This window comes from Buteo buteo, chromosome Z (assembly GCF_964188355.1).
Source record: "Buteo buteo chromosome Z, bButBut1.hap1.1, whole genome shotgun sequence".
In the NCBI taxonomy this organism is placed as follows: Eukaryota; Metazoa; Chordata; class Aves; order Accipitriformes; family Accipitridae; genus Buteo; species Buteo buteo.
This window is the reverse complement of record NC_134204.1, coordinates 15835846-15860165: the sequence shown is the minus strand read 5'-3', so window position 1 is coordinate 15860165 and position 24320 is coordinate 15835846. Positions and strand designations below refer to the sequence as shown.

The window sequence follows — 24320 nt, the reverse complement described above, 5'->3', positions numbered from 1 at the left end:
AATATAGTGAGACTGTAATATTGTTTTAACTACAGGTACCGAGAGGCTATTCAAAAGTGGGATAAAGCACTTCAATTAACTCCAGAGGATGCTACGCTTTATGAGATGAAATCACAGGTAAAGCATGACAATTCTTTTATCAGTTCAGAAATTAAAAAAGAAAACACTGTGCTTGTGAACAGATACTATGCAACATTGTGTAGTTGTTGTGCACGTAAACTACAGCACAATTTAGGTTTTTCATTTTTCCCAATGCAACTGCACATCTTTTAACAGGAACTAAAATAATGCTGTTATCCCAGCCAGTCACAGTAAATGTATTTGTTAGGACAAGAATTAGGATGTTACAATGTGGAAAAAACAACTGTGAAATACTTAAAAATTATATTGGGAGGAGCAAGGAGAGCCTTACTGTGATAGATTTGCAAATTTGACCATTAAAAATCTGCCTGCTCTTTCTAAAGTGTTGGCTTAATACCATCAACTTTAAACAAGGATACTGTATGCAAAAGATATGCTCCAGTCTGTTTTCGTATTAAGTATTACATAGATAAATTAGCCTTGGGAAAGAGCATTAAACAGAGTATACGTATGATGTCAATTCATCTGAGCCTTTATTTTAAAGATGTTTTGAAGAAAAAGCTTGCAGCCATCAATCCCTCACTAAAGTTATGAGATTAAGCTTGTAATTTCAGTGTGTCTTTGCATAGCTTAGATGGCAGGATCCATTATTTTCTTTCTACTGGGAAACTTTTGTCTCCATCTGTATGCAAAGGTAAAAAAATACTTTTTTTTTTTTCGTATTAAATAGAAATGCTCTTCTGCAAAAATGATTTTAATTTGGACTGAGGATGAGAACAAGAAATGTATGGCTTCTTTCAACCAGCTGGACAGATTAGAATGGGGAAAATTATTTTTAGGAAGATAACTACTCAAAATATGGCTGAGAAATACGTTGTTTAAAGTTATGAGAAAAGAAAAAAAAAAGTAAAACCATGGTAATTCAGTGAACGTGTTATGTAACTTTTAGGAAGCTTGCTATATTGTTTAATTTTTAACTCTTTGTTGAAATTCTTTTCTTGTATAAAAAAACCAAACCACCCTCCCCCACCAAAAAACCCCAAACCCAACCCGCCCCCCACCCCCACGCCCTCCCCGAAACCCCAACAAAACCCAAGAAGCAAAGCTGGCTATTTCCCAAGGTGTGGTGACTGCTCTGTTTTTTTTCTGGATGCTATCACATGGCTTCACAATAGTGTTCTCTGGGAAGTGAAGAAGGTTTGATTCTTCAAAAGAATTAATGGAATAATCAAAGCTCATTTCAATACAGTAATGCTGAAGGAGGCTTTCATTTTATATAGCTGCAGAAGGTTTAGGTCTTATTTGATTTTGCATTTGGTTTGAGAAATACTTTCTGGCTTTGAAGGTCTTTATTTCTGAATTATTTTGGGAGAAGTGTGTTGTTGGATTGTTTTGTCAACATTTCCTATGTATGCAAGGGATCCAGACAGACTGTTAGGAAAGGCTCGGGGAGGGGTGTGTATGAAGGGTTGATTTCTGACTTGGTGCGTTAATTTGAATGGTGTTTGTAATAGAGGTAGTAATTGTTTTTACTTTAAATTGCTGAGTTTTTCTAGTGCAGTTCTCTCATTGTGTATCCTACAGGATGCTGAAAAGCGGGCATTTGTTCTCCTTGCTTTCTTACCTGGCTAGATTTGTAGTCAATATTTCTTCCTAACTTCTAAAACACGAGGCATATATCTTTTTAGGAAAAAAACCAAGATCTCTTCATGCATGTTGTTCAAACCTTGTGGAAATTCTGCAGTGGTACTTTCTCTTAATTTGGGCATGGTTAGGATCGGATCTATACATTATGCTTCTGGAGTTCTATGGTAACAAAACATCTTAAACATGTAAACCTCCATTGAATATTTTCTTGTATTTGGATGCCTTTACATCAATGCTAGCTTAAAGGAAAGATCTGTCTAACTTAGTATCCTGACAACTTCCAGCAGTTGATGCCTGAGAAAGAATCATACAAATGGTACAAGCATGTAGCAGTACTTCCCTCATGATACTTTTCCCAGCCTCCAGCAAGCCTTGGCCCTGGGACTTGTCTGTGCTGAGAAGTGCTTGAAAGATTTTTCTTCAACAAATTTGTCTCATTGCTTTCTGCTCTCATGTAAACTTTTAGCATCTGCAGAGCTATGTGCCAAGGAGTTCTAAATCTTAATTATGCACTATTGGAAGAGACAGAATAATACACTTCTGCTTTAATCAGCAGCTTTCCAGGTTGCTGTAAAGGTTGTTAACTTATGTAGCTGCTCATTTGTACATTTAATTTTTAACTCCACTAGTAAAGAAATTTTTTTAAGATATGAAACTGATATGGGTCCTATAGTTTTTTTTTTACTAGCATTTAAAGATTTGACTCTGTTTTGAATAAAACAAACCACCTAGTAGGATTTCTTCTAGGATGGAAAGAAATGGTTCATGTGCTCTGATGCTGGCTCCTTAACACCAGGGTATTTTTGAAGAAGCCTTCATTATGCAATTAGAATTTCTTTTTTTTAACTTAAAGTCAGAGAAAGCTGTTGAAAAGGACAGTTATGCTCAGTGGGACAAATTAGTGAATAGCTCATTTGTAACATTTATTATGGTCTTATTTGAATGCAGGAATTAAGCTAGCTCTCCACAAGTACTCAACTGAAATTAGACTAAAATTAAATATTTTCACAGTGTAAATAACAGGAGAACAGGGAATTACGTTAGCTTACCAGAATCTGAACTATAATGCAGTGACTTACCCAAATGGATGCTTACTACAACATCCTTCAATCGGTGCTCCAGCTGCAATACCTAATACTGAGGGGTAGTTGCTTACTCGGCACCCCAGCCCCCGTATTTCGGCTAAATGGCAAAGGCGAGTTGGAGGAATAAGGCACACAGCTTTTCTGCTGACCAGGAGAAGCTGAGAAACCAACTGTGTGACTCTGATTAATCTTGTAAAATATCTTTGCCTGTCTAATGAAACCATTGGAGAGTAATGAAAGCTGAAAGAATAAAGGAAGTTGGGCCTCTGCTTCCACCATGCCTTTGCTTCCTTTCCTGAAGAGAAGAGCAGTGCTGGGCAGTTGCACTATTTCTCTTTGGTTTCACTTTCTGATATTGCATAACACTTCTGTTATACTGTGAATGAGAACACAAGAAAAGTTTATGTACAAAATAGGCATTTATAAAATTATTTCCTGAATCTTTTTAACAAAACCTCTAATATTTAAATTGGTAACATCTCTTTAGTACACATAAATAATTATTACAGATGTTTTATGCAGTATGACTTATGCTTACTGGAAGCTGATTAGTATAATGTGTAATTTGATACCTTTCTGCTTTCAAAGGCACTAATGTGAGCTGTAAAAATCCATTTTTGCCAAAATAGGAACACGTAATTCATTCAAAAAATACTGTGGTTAATATTTAAATGATACTGTCTTAGAGCTGACTACGTTATTCCAATCCAGCATACCAGCACAAATACTGCAGCTATTATTGTGTAGCTAAATGAGAAAGTTTTGTTCGCTCCGGATTTGGAAGAACTGTACACCAACTTCAGCAAGGGCTTGACCAGCATTGAGCCTATGGAAATCTGACTATCTTGGTATGTGAGTCATACTAGAGGAGGTGATTAATGTTAAGAATGACTTTGTGCGATACACAAAGATTCTTTATGATCTATACTAATTTTCTTTCAGTGTGGAAAAGTCTCCTCATGAAGTAAATTCTTGTGAGAATTAACAGTGGATGGAGTATTTTGCATAGGCTTGAATATCTATATATCCTGCTACATTTATTAAGATTATCTTATGTTGGGTTATATGGCAGTTTCCCAGTTCATTAGTATTTCCTTTCTCAGCAGAAAACTTAACATTTTAAATGCCCTGTTGTTTAATATGCAGCTCAGATAAATATGCTAATGACACAGTAGGAGTCTGTAAATATTTATTGTAAGTTCTTAAAGATATGTATTTTAACAGATGTAGGACAAATGTCTTTCAGTATTTCTGAAGAGCGGAAATAGTGTTTAAAGTTCCCAGTTGTCAATGACACTTGCAGTAAGTGTGTTTCCAGAAAAACATGGGAATTGTGGAATTGCTCAACTGCTTCAAAAACCCATAAAAGTTGATGAGATTTTTTTCCATTGCTCTCAGCTACTCTTCGATCCATTTAAAAACATTATTGTGGTGTGTGGAGAGGTTAGGGGTGCACTTAAACCATTCTTTGCATGCAAGATCCTTCAATGTCTGTACTTGATATTCCATTACCAGCCTAAACTGCTTCTCTGTTGCAAGAACAATGAGTGGCAAGTAAATGTTTATGCAAGCAGTTCATTTCTATATTTCTGTTGAGGAAAAAAAGAACAATCTTAAAAAAACCCGAACAAACAATCTACTACAATAACAGCCTAGTGTTGATTCTAGTATTAGATGAGTAATATTGTAAGTATATTCGGAGGAGTATATGAAGACTACCTATATTAATGCGGTCGCTAATAGTGCTTGAAATTCATTGTTGGCTAAGTTTCTTAAACTTTGACTGGATTATTTTATTGCTGATTTGAATTACAAAGATGGAGGAACAGGCTTTGAGAAAATGTTTTAATTTGGGTCTGAACATTTGTATGCTGGACCACATGGGACTCTTTCTTGGTGAAAAGATATCAAAGGACTTACTACATTATGATACATAACAAACTCTTGGGAATCAGGCACTCTGCTATTCTATAGCAGTTCTGAGAATTTACCTGGTTCATGTTGCTCATCCAGTGATAACTTCCACCTCAGATCTCAGATAACACACTGTGTAACTGACAGGATTCCTAAAGTACACAATATAGTTGTTTACTGATATTTATAGAAACAAGTAAATATAAATGTAAACAATCAGTCAGGTTTATCTCCATTTAATAAGCTTTTTGGATGTTTGTCATCATCTTTCTGAGGATCTAGTTTCTGTACAACCCTGCATCTTCAATTTGCATTCACTGAACAGGGCTGCTATTTGAGATATATGTCTCTTTTTCTTTTTTTCTTTTTTTTTTCTTTTTTCTTTTTTTTTCTTTTTTCTTTTTTCTTTTTTCTTTTTTCTTTTTTCTTTTTTCTTTTTCCTTTTTTCCTTTTTTCCTTTTTTCCTTTTTTTCCTTTTTTTCCTTTAGTAGGCCAAACCCATCATACTTATATTTAAATAATTCCATTTCCCCTCTTCTAAAGCTTTTCTTAATCTTGAAGTCAGTGAAGAGATAATATCAACTTCCACCCATCTCTCTTCCTGCTTAAGCAATTTTAAGGTTTATAAGACATAACCAGACTCACAATCCCAAGTCCCAGTTATAACAAAAGAGCTAATAATTGCTGATTCTTCTTCTTCTTTTTTTTTTTTTTTAAGCTGGGATGTAGTGAGAAGAGTTTACCATCAAAACATTGTTGAAACTCCAGAAAGCTACATAGCAAAAAGCAGTGCTGTGTGTGCAATGGTAATTGCTTTCCACCATGGATAAATGTAAACTGCTTATGGGTAGGAAGAATTTTATTCATCAGTGTTTTTGAAATGGGTTTCTGGATGGAGGAAGGAATTGGGTCAGTTTCACTGGGCTTGGAATGTATCTATATATAGTGATTCAGCTTCAAGCCACTGAGCTCATCTAAAACCAGGACTTATTCAGATTCATAACACTTCCAAAATATTGTGGGTAGGACGGGATGGGTCATTCTGCTGCCTGGATTTTTAATACTTGGTCAGTCTCCCGATGACAGTTGCTATGTTTAATTGGGTTTTTGCCACTGAGTTCTTCTAATTCTTCTAATCTGTCTCATGTATTTTTTTTTTTTTTTAAAGCTAGATCTATTAAACTAAGTCATTGTAGAGACAGGGATCTTCTTTGGTTTAATGCATGTGATAATGGTAAGTCTATGTTGGAATAAAGTAAGTTCTGAAAATCCACCTACTGAACATCTTTATAAGACATTTCCCTCTAGTCATTTTTAATATATATGTGCGTGAGAGTCTTGAGATTTTTTTCTGCTTCGTAAGATTATTTTTTTCCTAATTATTTGATTAGTTTTAAGAATGTTTTCTAATGAAGTGCTATCACTATAATTGGAAAAAAAATATGCAATGAAATTACTTAACTGTGAAACTTGAGTGCCATCCTGCTAATGAAGTTTGCAAAGGAAAATTCATCTGAGAAATTACCTTAAGAGCAACAGGAAAGAAATGGAATCTTAGTGTGTCAGCTCTTAAAAGGGTGATCATAAGCAAACACACGCATCCTCATCTTTACCTTAGGTGATTTTGGCAAAATAGCCCTTTTCTGTCATAGCTTGCTTCAAAATAGATTAAAGGTCTATTCTGCTGGTAGGATTGTCTCTTCTATGAAGGTTTTCCCCAGCATAATTTTGATAAGTAAAAGCTTAATATCTTCATACTCTCAAAAGACAAGGGTATATTTGTGCATTTTTCTGAATGCATGGCCATCTAAAAACTCTTAAGGTGATGCTAAAACATTGAGGAAGAGTGATTTAAATGGAGTTTTCAGTGACACATAGTTCCTCTGTGAAACATCATGCTATTTGTCTGGTTGTTGAAAAATACCTTAATGCAACTGAATTAGTTTCTCTAAAAAGTAAACATCTGTTTAGAAAAGAAATGTTACATCTGAGTACTCTATTGTAATGGTTTGTGACCTTTTTAGAATTATGCTTGCTTGTTTTTGTTTTTACCAGTAATCTGACTGTTTTGCAGTAACTAGCAAAAGGTGACAATTATCTCTGCTGTCAAAAAAACCCCACCAAAACCACATTGAAATTGGTGTAAATGTAACTTGGATGAAAAGAGATTGTACCACATTACAGATAAAGTAATATAATTGTATGCAGGTCTGGATTGATGCTGATGATGCCTTGCAGCTTAGAGTCAAGTGTACTGAAGTAGTTCCTAAAGGATTAAAAGAGTGTCAGGAGTTTGTTGTATTAAGTACAATAGAGCTCCCAACAAGAAACACACCCCACACAGGAGTTCACTTTACTCTTTTGAAAGGAATTCAACCAAATCAAAGAACATGCTTATTTTGGAGGGAATCCTTGGGGGTGTGTTTTATTTATTCTATTTTCTACAGAATAGCTATTTCATAGAATCATCGAATGATTTGGGTTGGAAAGGACCTTCAAAGATCATCTAGTTCCAACCCCCCCTGTCATGGGCAGGGACATTTTCCACTGGATTAGGTTGCTCAAAGCCCCATCCAACCTGCCTTTCAACATTTCCAGGAATGGGGCATCCACAGCTTCTCTGGGCAATCTGTCTCACCATGTTCATTATAAAAAAATTCTTCCTTATATCCAATCTAAATCTACCCTCTTTTAGATGAAAACCATTACCCCTTCTCCTGATACAACAGGCCTTGGTAAAAAGTCTCTCTCCATCTTTCTTATAAGGCCCCTTTATATATTAGCATCATAGAATCGTAGAATTGTTTAGGTTGGAAAAGACCTCTAAGATCATCAGATCTAACTGTCAACCCAACACCACCATGGCTACTAAACCATTCCTGAACTGCCACATCTATGTGTTTTTTGGACACCTCCAGGGATGGTGACTCCACCACTTCCCTGGGCAGCCTGGTCCAATGCCTGACAACATTTCGGTGAAGGAATTTTTCCTAATATCCAATCTAAACCTCCCCTGGTGCAACTTGAGGCCGTTTCCTCTCGTCCTATCTCCAGCCACCTGACAGAAGAGACCAGCACCCACCTCACTACAACCTCCTTCCAGGTAGCTGTTGTAGAGAGCGATAAGGTCTCCCCTCAGCCTCCTCTTCTCCAGACTAAACAGCCCCAGCTCCCTCAGCCGCTCCTCACAAGACTTGGTCCCTCACCAGCTTGGTTGCCCTTCTCTGGACACGCTCCAGCACCTCCATGTCTTTCCTGCAGTGAGGGGCCCAAAACTAAACACAGCACTCGAGGGGCGGCCTCACCAGTGCCCAGTACAGGGGAACAACCACCTCCCTGCTGCTGCTGGCCACACCATTTCTGATATAGGCCAGGATGCCGTTGGCCTTCTTGGCCACCTGGGCACACTGCTGGCTCGTGTTCAGCCGGCTGTCGACCAGCACCCCCAGGTCCTTTTCCACTGGGCAGCTTTCCAGCCCCTCTTCCCCAAGCCTGTAGCGCTGCGTGAGGTTGTTGTGACCCAAGTGCATGACCTGGCACTTGGCCTTGTTGAACCTCATTGGCCTTGTTGAACTTTGTTGAATCATTAAGTTTGGAAAGACCTCTAAGATCATCAAGTTGAACTGTCAACCCACGACCACCATGCCCACTAAACCATGTCCTCAAAACAGTTACTGAAGTTAAATGTCCAGGTGTAAACAAACTAATAAAGAAAATAAATTACTGTGACAATGAGATAAAATTGAGCAAAGGAAAGAGTAGCAGCAAGCATTCTGCTCAAATTGGGTGTAGAGACTGCTACTGGCTTCCAGATCTATGTTTCAGTCACACATCTGAATGAAAAGATAATAGTTTTCTGATCAGCTCAAGTATTTCAAGTATATGGGCTGAAATGAAAGAAGACCTGGGGGTACCTTTGTAAGAAGCAGAAAAATAGACCATTATGCTGATGCCAAATTGGAGCAAATAAAATAAGAGTAACTTACTCAAAAAGAGGAAAATAAAAGGAAACAAATAAAACAGATTCTTAAAACAAGAGAAGAAGATCAAGTTGTATATGGTAGAAGGTGGGAGTAAGACTTTGAACAAAACATTCATTGAGTGTCTAATTTTTTAAGTCAAATGGACTTTGCTCCATTATGGTGTGATATTGTAGGGATCAAGGAAACCAACAATAAAGAGAACATAATCAAGACAATGGAAGGAGTTTTGCAAGTAGCAAATTAACCTTGCTTTTATACAAGCCATAAATATAGACTACATTTATGTGAAGGAAGAGAAAATTAAAATTTATACTGTCATGGTAATGACAGCGCAACAGATAAAAGAAAGATGATTTGGGAGGAAGGCAAGGAGTTCGGTTCTAGGTATGGTTAAACTAGAGATGAGTTATACAAGAAGATTTGAAATGCAATGAAAGTAGTATTTCAGAGTAGCTGCATCCTTGAAAATAAGCCTCACATATTGTCATGCAGAACTCAAGATTATTACATTACTCAAGTATGTATAAATGTTGAAGTATATGTTGTGCTTGAAATGCTATCTATGGAATTAGAAGTATGATTGTGGGGTTTTGTTAGACTGATATGTTAAGCTAGCTCAGGATGAGAAATCTATGCTTCGATAAAGGCAAGTGCTATAATTCCCATGATCTACTACCTGGCTGTTGCCTCCCCTTTTTGGACACACTCTAAGGGGCACACGTGTAAGGGGTGACAATAACCCTTTAGGTGCTTACCATATTAGTGAAATTGAGACCACACTGGACTGTGTGTCACTGGGGGATGATGTGTATATACACATAGATTTGATGCTTGATGTGGCTGCATGTTGAGCATGTGACTGACATGTTGTACGACAAAGGAGGCTACAGCAGATGTGGTTCCTGTCTGGTTTTGTCTTGGCCGTGTGGACTGCCCCAGTAAAAGGACTGAACACCTCTTGTCAAATCTGTGCAGAAGAAAACTTTATGCTGGTGGTGGTTTATTCCTTTTTCAACGTGACTTTCCGGATGTAGAATTACCAAGTGTTTGCTGGTTCTGTTTTCAAGGAGCAATGGTATCTAGCATGCAGAGGTATTTTATTAATCTGATAATAATATCATAGGTAGAGTAACCCAAGACAAGGCTTCACACATTCAGGTCTGCCATCGTATGTTCATTTTGATGATCTCTTCATCTGAAAAAAAAGTGTGGGAAAATAGTGTACATAATAAGTTTATTCTTTTATAATGACTGTACAGCTGAGTCATTTTACTAATAACTGAAAAAAACCACCTGTGCTGGACAAAATATATGCATTCAAATTTCTGTTTGTTTGAATGTAGCTTGAGAAACTGATGCCACAGTTACTAGGAGCACGGTAATTACCACTGTGATCTGGAACAGCATTTTAAAAGCAGCTGTCTAAATTAGTACACACAACAGTCATAAATAGATGAAAGTGGAGTAATCGTCTTTGATTAGCGAGGTCACAATTCAGTAAACAAAGCAGTAAAATTCATTAAAAACTACAAAAGATTTTCTAAATACCTATGTAGCTGTTCTGGAATTGTGTTGCAGTAGGAAGTGCTGGTAGAAATACTGAATACTCAGGATGCATAAAAATGTTCAGGTAAGTGTATACTTGGATTTGTTTTCTCTTATGAGAATAAACACATTAAGAGATTAATGTAAAAGCTAGCTGATGGATGTGCAATCACTTAAACTTGGTAGAATGTACACCTATCCACTAGTAACAATTTGATTCAATTCACGTTGCTTATCTGCTGCAGATAAGAGAAATTGCACTGAAACTTACGGTTTTGGAAAAATCCACAGTATTCATTACAAACTTTGCTTACAAAGCACAGTCATTGAGAACTATTGAGTAAGAAAGGCAAAATGACAGGATATACAGCTGTGGATTGTTTTTTAAAGATTTCTAGGTACTTCTAAATTCCAGTGTACAACCTATTAAATGGAATTAAAGAGAAGCTGTGGGACCAGTCTTTAGAAAAAATTAGGTTTACTAAAACAGCAGGAGCATGGATCCAAAGGGTTTATCGGAAGCTATGCTTCATGTGTTTCTTGGGTACATGATTACTTACTGTAGTAAAACTAATTTTTTATACTGTACTCACCCCAGTGCTGTGCAAGTACTTTATATTAATTAAATACTCAAGAATACTGCATTTGAATCCTCCTCTACTCCACACTCATATTTGTCTATTTACTATATCATAGAACAGTAAGCTTAAATAAATGCTTTTTGAACTTCAGTAATAGTTCTAATATGTTCTAATATTATTCATCATACTTGCGGGTCAGTTGGGATGAAAGTGGTTGCCCACACATGAGTCTTACTCTTGTGGTTGACATTCTCATCATACTGTAGGAATGTGGTTGTCATTTGTTTCTTATACTGGTATCTATCACCATAGCATGTGGGTGTCTAAATAATGATCTCAGAGTGATGCAGGTCTTCAGGTAATGTGCCAATCTCATGGTGGTCTTGGAAAAATAAGGCAAGCTTTGAGCCATGTTATGTATTGTTAACTATGATTTATAGGCTTAGTTATGGAGATTTGATGCAGGGAGTAGAATACTATGGTAACAGGCTGACACTAACCTGTACTGCTGAGTAAAAGAGATTTCCACATTCAGAAACCACTTTTTTTTTTTCATTGTAGGTGACTTCATGTCTAAGTTAGGCTTTGCTATTGCAGAATGCTTACTCTCCAAATACAGCAGTCATTGTTAAGAACTGTTTCCATGTTCAGTTACAGGGATTGTTTCTATAATTATATCATGTGCACTGCAACTGTATTTGGTAGATTCCAGTCTGATATTAAAAAGAAAAAGTACAACTCAGGAGTTTTTCAACAATACTTGCTTATTTATTGTGTTGAATTCTGAATGTGTTTGTCCTTTGGTGTATTCTGTTATGCTTTTAAAGAGTGTAGTGTTTGTAGGGAGGAAGGGAGAGGGAGGGACACCTTCAGAAGCATTTAATTTACTTCTGTTGCTTAAATAATTCAGATGAGTCATTCTCTAGCATGCCTGTATCTCTCCGTGGGCTATGGAATGAGTCTGGATGACTATCTGAGATTAGACAACTAACTTTTAAACTAGAAAAAGCTAGGTAAGATGAACCTGTCCTTAGTTATTCAAACAATGGTTGTTGCCTGGGTAATCCTAGAAAACTGAAATCTGTTTTCAATTTTGCTTATTCTTATTTCCCTTATTTTTCTTTTTCTGTCATAGGTCCTGATGTCTTTACATGAAATGTTCCCAGCAGTGCATGCAGCAGAAATGGCTGTCCAGAGAAACCCACGTTCCTGGGATGCCTGGCAGACTTTGGGACGTGCCCAGCTTGGATTAGGAGAGATAGCACTGGTAGGAAAACAAACAACATTAATACACTGAACTTGTAAACCACATCCTCTGAATTATGTCTGAGAGAATGAAAGTACAGAAATAGCAAGGTAGCTGAGTATCTTTATGTAACCTGAAAGTAGGCAAGGAAAAAGGTGGTTGTTATTTATCTCCAGTATTCCCTCTACTTCGTTGTTTTTCACAAGTGTTTCCCTGTGTGGTTTTCTTGCTGGGCTTGTGGAAGACCTGCCTAGCTCAAAGCCTTTTGTGTTATATACTATATTTACGTGGTGGCTTTATGCAATAGAATAATTATGTTGACATAACTGCACATACTGCATTCTGGCTACTGTACTGCTACAGCACAGATCACCATAGTTTAAAGGTGAAGGTAATGTGAAGTCCCAGTTGATATTCTGGCTTAGTTTTATACGTGCCTGCTAATAAAATTCTAGTATCTTGTTTGCCCTCTCTCCTACTCCCCTGCTTCAGGTGCAGCAAATCCTGTATACTCATTCATGCTTTCCTCTGGCTCCTTGACCCCAATTGGTGGCTGAAGTTGCGTCTTTTCTTCATAAGATAGCAAAAAGGCTGGAATGCTCTGCAGTAGCTGAAGTGCATCTTTTCTCTAGCTGCAACTGTATGTCGTGGTGCTGTCTTGGCTACATGCTGTGATACAAAGGGAGACTCTTGCTCCATGTCAGGTCACCCTCCACCTACAGACTAGGCACTTGTTAATAATGTAACAAATATTGTGTAATAGTTTTCTGCTGGTTAGTGCGGAAGCATAGCGAGTGAACTTTTTAATTCAGACATGTTCACAAAAGACCACTAGAAAAATAATTCATTGTGAGCTCTCAGATAAAAAAAAGATAATGGTTTTATTTTATTTCTAATAGAAGTAGCTGTGTGCTGGTTTGATACAAATAATTTTCATGTTAGAGTGTTTTTGCAAAGTTACAATGTTTGGGTTGAAAATTTTCAAGAATAAAAAAATAATTAAGATTTTTTTGAGGGACACTAAGAGATCATGCAAAATCAGTTTGTTTTTAAAATGTAGTAGGGACCAGTATTTAGAAAAAACAAACAAACAAAAAACAACAACAAAAAAACCCAAATGATGAGAATAACGTAAGAAAAGCTGTGTGTTGCAGGTGTGTTGTGTGCTACCTTCTGTTGTTGCAGTATCATAATATGAAATATTTAATATAAATCCATGCATATCTGCATCACATAACTGGTGACATTCCGTGGCTTTTGTGGTGTAGATGGTCTGTCCTGTCTGGATCTACAATCTATAAATCTTTTTTTTTTTTTCCTTTTAAGTGTCTGAATTTGTCGCTGTAAATTATGTCTGAGATTTTTTAATGTATTAGTCTCAGGAAATTCAAAGTTTTATTTCCTGCAAGGATCCTAGGTAACTGATGCTGCTTATTGTATAAAAAATGCTACAGTTACTGTAATGTGAATTATAGATATTAGTATTCCCATACTAGTTACACCACCAGGTCTGCTCACCAGATCCTACAAGCTTTGTCTACATTGGCAAGTCACATCACACCAATAGGAGTGGATATCTTCAGTTAATAGTGCTGGGCACCCAGTGTTCACATTATATTCACTTTACTTCAGAGTAGCACTTCAGGTGTTCTCTTGGAATGCCTTGTTGAGCTTTATCAGAAAGGAATCTAGTTTACGTAGTCTGAGACTATTCCATGATACAAACCAAAGCATTTTAAGTCGGAACAATTAGGGATTTGCATCAAAGCACATTATTCATCTGAAACAAAACACTACTATAGGTGCTCTGTAATTGTTTATATTGACCTTACTGTCTGTGAAGAGAGAGGGAGGAGGAGTTACCACCAGGTAGTTTGCCCTCTTAATGTTTTTGTCTGTCTCTGAGAAGGGAGCCCAGGGGTGGGTAAGCTCCTGCTGGTGTATCCAGTGCTTTAGAACTCGGTGTTTTTACTTTTTTGCCTTTCTGTATTGCACTGTCTTCTGATGAATGCGTTCGCACATACAAAGAAGAACTTAGGGAGTTTCTCTAAAATGCGGATAATGTTCATAATTAATTTTTTCACCAAGCATTTTTTAAGGAATCTTAAAAGGTTAAGACTGGAGGAGTCTTAAAAGGTTAAATGATTTCAGAATTACTGGATCTGTGGAGGCTTCTTGACCAGGTGATCTAAGTTTTAATTATCCTTTTCCCATTAGCCTTTCATTACCACGATTTTCTGATTTTTTACTGCATTATACTTTTTACAAAGAAAAATTTATAAAGCATAAATGTCATGGCTTTTTAGTAATGTTTGAGATTTGGGAATTACTACCCTTCTCAAGAGTAGCTTCTGTTTCTTTGTTTCATTTGTCCCCCACCGATGTCTGTCTTCACTACCCACATCCTGTCAAATGGTCTGTTGTAAATATTTTTATTACTTCATAATGAATGATGCACTTTTCCTTGGGAAAAAAACAATTACTGTATTTTAATTTCAAGTTTCCCAGGTCTAAAATACAGCTTCCAAACAAATCTGATTTATATTACGAGCTGCATAATATACTCATTTCTTGCAAACAAAGAAAGATTTGTTTTGGTTTGCTTTTGTCAAACTTGTGACAGAAAGAGATAAATTAGCCCCTTTTTATTTAGCTTTTACAAAAGCTGTTTGCTCTTTTTTCTGAATTTACTAAATAGTGTAATTCAGCAGTAATGCTTAAATGTGAGCAGGCAGAACTTTATTTCTGTATAGAATTCTGTAAATTCTACAAATCAATTTGCAAGAGCACACCCAAGTAAACTTTGCAATGTGAGTGTAAACACTCTAGAAATGCAGTCAGGCTAGCAATATTTCTCTCATTTAATTGTAAATGTTTTTTTTACAAATTATATTTACTGTATTGGTGATGACAGCTTAAGCAGTAACAATTTCACACTGATACCTTCATTAGACAATTCTTCCCATGAGCCAGAGTAAGCCCCACACTTTCACTAAACACGCAAACAAAAAAAACCCAAAACAAAACAAAAGCAGCATTTAAAAAAAAAAAAAAGACCAACTGAAAGTGACTGAGTCTCCCACCTTGAAGAGGTTCATAAGGCATCTGGATGTGGTCATGGGCAACCAGCTCTGGGTGGCCCTGCTTGAGCAGGGTGGTGGCCCAGATGACCTGTGAAGGTCCCAGCCAACCTCAACCATTCTGTGATTTAAGCTTACCCTGTTGTGGGCTGGGGCCTCTGTGTCAAATCTGAAGTACTGGAGATTGCAAAGTTAACTGGGCAGATGTGTAAATATGAACCAATCGTGCATGCTTTTTGTTTGAAGTTTTGAAGGACGTGGCTTAGCAGTCTTTTAAGTGTGATGCTATGTTTTGTAAAAGGAGTCAAGCCTTGACAATATGAATCCTCAGATCAGCCCTTTTCTTTTAGTTCTCTTGAAAGAAATAGTTTTAGGTCTTTTATGTAAGGAGGGGAGTTACATACTAGTAAAGAGAGGAATTACTGCATTTTATTGGAATCCAGCTAATTACCATAGCATTCTGAATTTGAGAGTTTTTCAAAATGTTACTAAAATAAGTGTGTAGAAACAAAGATTTTGGTAATCCAAAGGAGACTGATGGTTGACTTTCTGTTGAAAAGCAATCAAGTCTGTGCTTCAGATTGTGTTCTTGTCAACTTGAGGGGATAAATAACTCAGATTTTATTTTTATAGATGTATATGAGATTAAAATATTTAATTACACTGCTGTGGCAATCTTCCTTCTAAGCACAACAAAATGCGTGGATTATTTTATAGAGATGGAATATTTAACTTTATCATTATATTAGTATAGTTGATACTTATTCTTCCTATGTGCATAAATGAAAAGGAAAAGAGGCAATGCAATTTTAAAAATTCACACAGTGACTGATGGGAAATTTTCTGAAACTCTGGTCTGTACAGAGATGCGTGCCAGGGGCCAAAAAAACTGAGGAGATCTTTTTCTGTCAGTTGCCACAGGCCATTACATTCCTGTTCTCATACCTCCAGGCTCAGGCACATATTGGCTACTGCGTCCCAGGGAGGACGTGTGCTGAGTCACCCCTGGGAGTGATAGATCTTCATCTGTGCTGCATAAATTCTCTGCAGTGGAGAACCTCCAGCATAGGAGAATTAAGCTAGTATAGTCTCGCAGATATCTACCAAATGGGAACAAAGACTTTTACGGGTTTATAACTTGACCAAATTCCAATAGATGTGAGGCAAAAATAGTCTTTCACATCTGGAAAATTGCCTCCTATATTTCAAGTCTTTTCTCCAAAACATGAGAGCACCAGAAACTGAATAAAATGGTTTTGTAAACATAAGAACTGAAAATATTAAGCGTTCACCTCATTTTTTTGAAGACAGAATTATTTTTGCTGAAAAGAAATTACCAGAGAAAATTTTTATTGAAAAGAAGAAATAATCCCAACAGAAAAGTTGCATAGAAAAAATTAGCCTGGCAGTTTAAAGTTAAAATAGAGAAGATATTTACCATTCATATTATATCATATAAACTATTGAACTAGAGTGAAAGTATCTGAAAGTATTGTTTGTGAGTTTGTTTTGGGGTTTTTTTTTTGCTTGTTTAAATAAATGTAATGATGAGTCTTTAAATATACTAAAATTTCATGAGCATCTCTATGCTAAAGGTTTCTGTAAAAATTAGTTATTTATGATCATGGTGAGTAGTACAAGAAATAAGACTTAATTTCCAATAAAATATTGTCATAGAATTGTTTGGGTTGGAAGGGACCTTTAAAGGTCATCTTGTCCATCCACCCCTGCAATGAGCAGGGACATCTTCAACTAGACCAGGTTGCTCAGAGCCCCATCCAACCTGACCTTGAATGTTTCCTGGGATGGGGCATCTACCACCTCTCAGAAAGGAAAAAATTTCTTCCTTCTATCTAGTCTGAATCTACCCTCTTTTAGTTTAAAAGCATTACCCCTTGTTCTATCACTACAGGCTCTACTCAAAAGTTTGTCCCTGTCTTTCCTATAAGCCCACTTCAAGTACTGAAAGGCCACAATAAGGTCTTCCTGGAGCCTTCTCTTCTCCAGGCTGAACAACCCCAACTCTCTCAGCCTGTCCTCACAGGAGAGGTGTTCCATCCCTCTGATCATCTTTGTGGCCCTCCGCTGGACTCGCTCCAACAGGTCCATGTCCTCCTTATGTTGGGGACCCCCAGAGCTGAACGCAGTACTGCAGGTGGGGTCTCACCAGAGCAGAGCAGAGGGGCAGAATCACCTCCCTGGACCTGCTGGTCACGCTTCTTTTGAAGCAGCCCAGGATACGGTTGGCGTTCTGGGCTGCGAGTGCGCATTGCCAGCTCATGTCAGGCTTTTCATCCACCAGTACCCCCAAGTATAATGTTGGATGCTGTAAAAATAATAATAATACTAAAAAAAAAATCCATATTTAAGGGTCATTAAACACTGAAAAAGATTACTTATAGATGTATGTGTATTTTCACTGATGGACATCCTTTGAAATAGGTCAGATAGTGTCTGTCAGATGTAGCATAAAGTTCTAATAAAAACCTTGGGGGCAGATGTGAACAGCATAACCTCTTAAAATGCTCCCTTACCTGTTTTAGGGGTCAGCGTATAGTGATAATTACTAGATCCATGTGTTACAAAAACATGTTATAAAAAGTCTACTCTGATCAAAACAGCCTTTCACAGTTAAAGACTCTGCAAGCCAGCAGAGGAGATTATGCTTATGGTACAAATGAAAGATTGTTTGCTACAGAATACCCTATCGTGAGACGAAACATAAAATATTTCAAAAATACAAGTTCTTCAAATATTGTGATTCAGCAAGTGAGAACATCTTGCAGTAGATTTCATAGTACTCTTCCCTACAGAAGCAAAAGCAGATATGTGACTACATACTGATTTAAAATCCCATAGTCCTTACATGCAGGGTCTCTGAGATCACAGCTGCCCTTTAAAATAAGGCTAGAAATACCAGGTTTACCTAGTGCCACCACGTTTTCCTGTAATGCTAGACAGGCAGTTGGAGAAGGAGATTTACATCTCCATCAGAGTGAGAATTAAAAGTGGCACTGTTATTTTCTTTCCTTCTGTCTCAATAGACATTAATGGCTGTGGAAACAGTTACAGTGGCAACATGAAATTTTATGTGGATGACAGTTCTGTATTTTTCAGTATTACATTGCTTCTTTAAAATTAATTCCTCTGATCTTTTGCAGCACTTAAAATTTTATTACTTTATTAGTATTTTATTACTTATTTATAAAAATGTCACACAAAATATTTTTCTAATAGATTTACAATGATGATCGGTTTATGCTGTGTTGCATGAATCATCAGCGCAGCTTCTAAGCTTACCAAATGTTACCTTATATTTGATTACTGTGTTTAAGGTTGTTTATTGTGCATGAACATAACTATATAGACAGGTTTTAGTTAGGGGGCCTTTTTCATGGAAAGCTTCAAAGCAGATGAGGTTTGTTTATATTTTGTTTTCAAAAGTACAAAAAAGAGCATTTAGTGTTTACTTGTAGCTCATCTATCCCTGGAAATTAAAAGCTAGCAAAGTTGAATAAAATGACACTGTTTTGCAAGAATTAAACTGCACTCCTCCCTCTGTTTAAAGTTCAGCATGCTCCTACACTTCAGAGCTGGCTATGGACCAATAATAAAATATTACTTTTTTTTTCTTCCTGGAACTATAAGGCTGCCTATTACAACAGCAGTAATACTGATAGCATAATCAGTGTTTTTTAAATCTGATTTGTATCTCTTGTCTGCTGAATTCACGTCATGCAGAGTTTGTATGGTAATCTGTGCCAGCAGAAGGATGAATTGGCAGTTTCAGTCAATGCAAATGAAAGGTTTTGATTTTTCAAATTAATTTGCATGCTTTAAGTATTTATAAATTACAACAGAATATGGAATTTGATGGTTGTTCATACATCTTTAAAATCTTTATATGTGAGTTGCTAGAACTCTTCCCAAATATAATCCAAATCCCTATCATCACTGTTTTCCTACCCTAAGGAAGGCTTCTGTACATCATCACACAAGAGTTTAATCACTCAGGTGGCCATTTCCATAACTGACCACACAGTAATAAATGTGAACACATGCCTGTATGTACATATACATAAGTCTGAGTGTGTAAGGTCAGTCTTGACCTTTTCACTGTTAATATAATGATAAATACAATACAGTTGTAATTCTTGGTCTAGCATTTTTCCAGTACTGTAGCAATCTCTTCTCATTGCTGAATATCACTTCTACTGGATTAGATGGTCACAGGTTTTTTATATTTAACTTATGTGTTGAGTATTTGTATTTGTGAGACTTCTCCCAATTGAGCTGAAAGATAGGAGAAACAGTATCAACTATACTTCAATGTATTAATATTACATGGTTTATAAGATTATAGGAGTTCTTTCTTAGAGCAGTGCTCCAAGTTGGGAGTTTATTTGTCCACTTTTGACTGTTCAGGTAAGTGTGTTTGCAATGACAAACCTGTTACAGAAACTGCTTATCACAGGGCTAGGATTACAGTAGTATTAGGTCTGTATGTGAAATGACTACATGCTAATTTAAAAGCAGCAATATTAGTGATATTTTAAATCCCAGTCATCCTTTTTCTGTATTTCTTTAAACCATATCTCTCTGCTTTTGCATTCCCATGCATCTGATGATAGAAGACAAGTGGGAGAGAAAACCATCAAAACAAAAATTATTTTTGCTTTTACCTTTTTAATTACAATATTATTTTTGACATGAAAGCTCTTATTTGTGCCCTTGTTGCCAGGTACCTGATTTGTTCAGGCATTCTTGGTACTTTCAGGCACACTTGTATGCACAGTTGTTTGGGGGTAACGCTGCTATTGAACTTACAGCTGAGGGAGGATTGTTCCACTGAAGACAGACTGAAGTAAAATCACTTTTGTCTTTGGTTGAGTGATACATGTAATTTTTTTGGTTGTTTTTAATTTGTGTGATATGTAGGCTTTAAAGTGTCCAATCCTTGTTTCTTCTCTATTCTGCTTATAGGCAATCCGAAGTTTCCAGGTATCCTTACACATCTTTCCAATGAACCCTGAAGTGTGGAAAGAGGACCTTTCCTGGGCAAGAAAACTACATGAACAGCAGAAGGCAACAAAGACTGAGGCAGTGCAGGCACTGGCAAAAGAAGAGGAGCTTTCACAAGAATCAATCCCAGACTATGACTTTGAAAGTGATGAAATTGTGGCAGTCTGTGCTGCTATCGCAGAGAAGGAGAAAGCTCTTTCAGCAGCTAAAACGGTAGTGATTGTGTCTGCTTCAGGCACAGTAGAGACTGTTACTGAGAAGGAGAATTGTCCTACAGCTCCTGATGAAACCCTTTTCATCAGAGCGCGATAGGGCAGCCTTACGGGTTACCATACTGGTTTAAGAAGTTATGTTATTTATTGTATTGGGCTTGCTTTGGTTTTGTTTTTCAAGCAGTGGGAGAGCCTACAAAAGTTAAGGAATAGAAGTTATTTTTCTTTTGTAAATTGAAAAAGCAATGACCTGAGTTGTTCCTTCCATATTTTTGGAGAAGAAAGCCAAGAGTGGATTCTAAAAATCTTACGAACAAATGTAATATTAAAATGCTTAACTACATCTAATCTTTGTTTTTCATAATTTTACAAGTTAATGTCTACATTTACCCAGTAATTAATAAGCTTTTATTTAAACTGCAAAAAAAGGTATTTTTTAAAAATCTATTCCAACCTCTATGCATTAACATTATTTTTCTTCCATTTAAAGTCTGAACTGTTCTCTGTTATCAGAAGTCTTTAGTTTCATTAAGAATACGTTTTTTATGAGGAAGTTTCCTATGAAGAAGAGATGGATTATTATTTTGCTTGTGTGTCTGTAAGATAGATCTGGCATCTGATTTGTAGTCAGATGATATCAGTAGAAACCTTTATGTTGCTTTCATAGGTGAATGGGTTAAACACTTTCTGATTAGATGAAAGGAAATGCTATACCAAAAAAGTCCCTGAATGCTTAGTTATGACTAAATGTTTCACCAGAAGAAAGAACATTCAGCTGAGACTGAAACTTGCCTTTCCTTATCTTGAGTGCTGTGCTACACTCGTCACCAAAAGTGAAATGGTGGGATTTAAAATAGGTATGTCTGAAGTGTATTATGTTTAGCCCTTTCTTTCAAAGTGACGCTAATCTGATAAAGGGAGTCAATTTGTTTTCCCGATTTCTTATGACCTGCCATTTAAAGTATGTTCTTAGTTGAACCAGTTTTTCAGGACAGCATTGCCTGAGTCTCCCTTTTTATCCTCTTTGGATTTTGGATGCTGTGGTGGGTATTCACACTGTATTAACTTAGAGGCATAATGTAGGAGATTTGTTTAATGTTCATCTTTCTTTAGGGGAAGGTGGCCATTGGTTCTTCACACAGGCAGTTCAGAGAAACAAAATCAGGCTGTTTCTTTGATTTGCTCTGTGCTGAGGCTGCTCTTTTTCATTGTCTTGAAGAATGGTAGAGATGGCCACCTCCTAAGAGGAATGGAAAAAAAGGTCAACTGAGGAATTCCTGGAGAATTCAGGATTGGGGACACATCATTTCTACTTGATTTTGATAATATTTTTCATGATAAAAACATTTGAATAATAGTTTTGTAGACAAGTGAAACCTTTTGAAATAAGTCATCTTTGCATTTTTCATATCTGCTTTCTATTTTCAGAATAACACATTTTAAAAGGAAGTAATGTTGCTTGAGAAGCATAGTGATTTTTCCAGTAGAAAGTGTATTGTAGAAAAATTATTTATCTTGGATCATGCTTTCAGTTGAGTATCTTTATTTAAGAGGACACTTACAGTCTTTGCAGAAATTATCCCTTTCAGAAACTTAATTGCCATGTTGTACTTACTGAGTTTTCATTACTTTTTGCAAGGTTCTTCCTGAATATATTTCTGTATATATTTGAATTTTTAGATCGGTTCTTGCACCTGTACGCACAAAAAATTTTACACTTTTTAACATCTCCTGACTATTCAAAATAATTACAGCAACTAAAATATATTAAGAAATGTAAAACATCACCATGCTACATTTTTATTTGTTCATTCACTTCAAAGGTAGATCTTAAATGCTTAGTGAATAGGCATTTGATTAAGATACAGTTTGATAGATAGTTTAAATTGTCCCAGTTGAAGAATTTCTTAGTCTTATTTTTCCTAACAATTAATACAATCTATTCAACCATAGAAAGAGTTAGTATGAGAAGCATTTGGACAGATTTCTTCAGAGACATTCTCTGGCTAGAAAAGGAAATATGCGAGAAGCTGTAAGATATGTTTTCGTTTTGAAGGAGGTGGCTATAATCCAACTCATCTTTTCTTTCTTTGTGCTTTATACTTGCGTCAGCGTTATGTATTTACTCATACAGGAAGGACTGCCTCTGTCCTTTCACAGGTCCATGTTATCATAGAATCTGTTTCCACTGAAATGATTCACAAAATTCCTATTGACTCCAGCACTGCTGGGCCAATCTAATGGAGGGGTGTGCATCTACACCATCAGGCAGAACGGCTGTGCCGGATTTGAGGGCTGGTTGTTTCCATCCCCTGTACTATTCTGACTAGATTAGGTTCTGAATTCTAGGTATTGTCCAGACTGTAGTGTTTTGTAGAGCACTGTAGAGCAGATAAGTTCTTGTGACAATGTTACTCTCAAACTTGGAAAAAGTTAAAAAAATGATGATTTCAGCATTGTTTTTTGTACAGCATGCCGTGTTTTGCATGTATGGGATTTTCTGAATCTGTTTGAATAAAATACTGACTCCTCTGCTGCTTAGTGATGCCTGTTCATTCTTTTGGTTATAACAAGAATAAGGGTTACCGTTGACCACTTTAGCATGTTACTCATTTAATCAGCTGGCTGCTTCTGTCTCTGCTGAAATGCTAATGTGTTATAGTTAAAAAAAAAAAAAAAGACATCTCAGGAAAAATGTTTAATAAAAGGTAGTGCTCAGTGCTTTTAAACCTCTCAGGGGTATCCAAATGAGAGGGAGCCAAAGGAGAAAGCCTTTGTTATAAAAAATGGGACATCTGTGAAGCACACTCCCACTTTGCCATCAGGCATTTGTTTTTAGTGTTCTTCATCATCACTAGTGGCAGTAGCTTCCATGTGTTTGCTTTCCATATGAATGGTATAATAAAACACCAAAGTGTTGCAACATCATTAAAGAGGAAGTCTCAACAGAAACAGTAGGTTAAGTGGATTAATTTTGCTTAATTTGAAATCTACAAATAAATATTTAAATACAATTTTTTCCCTTTGAATGCCTTTATATCCATTGGAAAGAAATACACAGCCTCAGAGGGCCATTCATACGCCTTGTGTTAGATAAGTATCTTAGAATGAGTTGAATCAACTTCGCAAGGTGCCTAATTATTCCATTGACTGCAAAGGAAGCTGAAGGTGACTGATGGGCAGTTAACTTCAAGTGCTGAAACAGGGCAGATGAATTCCACTCTTGGAGATAAGTGTCTTTAAAAAACTTAAACATGGATTATAATGAGAGAGAATAAATCCTTTCTGACAATATTAGAGGATAAAAAAAGTATTGATCAGATAACACAACAGTGACTCTAATTTGATAATACCATAAGAGATTGGATTTTAAAAGTAGTTATGGAGGGGAAAAAGGCAAGTGTAACAGTTTCCTCTACTCTTCTAGTTCCTGAAAGTTGTCTGAATATCTCTTGGTGTGGGGATCAAGATTAGAGGTAGCATTGGGAACTTACTTGGCCATACAAGGTAAGTCCCACCCAGATCCTAAAACCAAGGGGAAGGATGTAAAAACTAGTGTTGAGGGCAGGTGATCTCTTAATTTATTTTGAGGTCATATAATAGCTATCAAACTATAGTAAGCATAGTTAGGACTGGGGCACAGGAAAGCAGAAGCATGTGGGCTTGGTTTATTGGCAGGTTGCAGACAGCCTGTGTCTGTTGTAGGTTGGTATCACGTTAATATCGTGTTCTCAAATGGAGTGGAGTCCTTGGCCTGTGGTATCTCCAGAGAGGGCTAGTTTAGAATCAGGAGGAGCTTGTGAGCATGGATGGTTGCTGGATCCTGCCAGATGTGCTGGCCTGGTTTTGAGGGCTGATTTTCTAAGAGCCACAACTCAGGAGCTCTAAGGGTTATAGAGGGTAAATGACCACAGGGAAAGATTA

At 36.7% G+C, this 24320-nt stretch overlaps 1 protein-coding gene across 1 annotated transcript in view; it reads left to right on the top strand.

The window, feature by feature from the left end:
- The window catches only part of TTC33 (tetratricopeptide repeat domain 33), a 56096-nt gene extending 33168 nt beyond the window's left edge, over positions 1-22928 (top strand). Inside the window, exons 3-5 of the mRNA XM_075019453.1 lie at positions 36-117; positions 11972-12103; positions 20146-22928. Of these exons, the coding sequence (XP_074875554.1) occupies positions 36-117; positions 11972-12103; positions 20146-20496 (565 nt within the window). The 3' untranslated portion in view covers positions 20497-22928. The remainder of the gene's footprint in view (positions 1-35; positions 118-11971; positions 12104-20145) is intronic.
- Positions 22929-24320: the final 1392 nt, after the last annotated feature.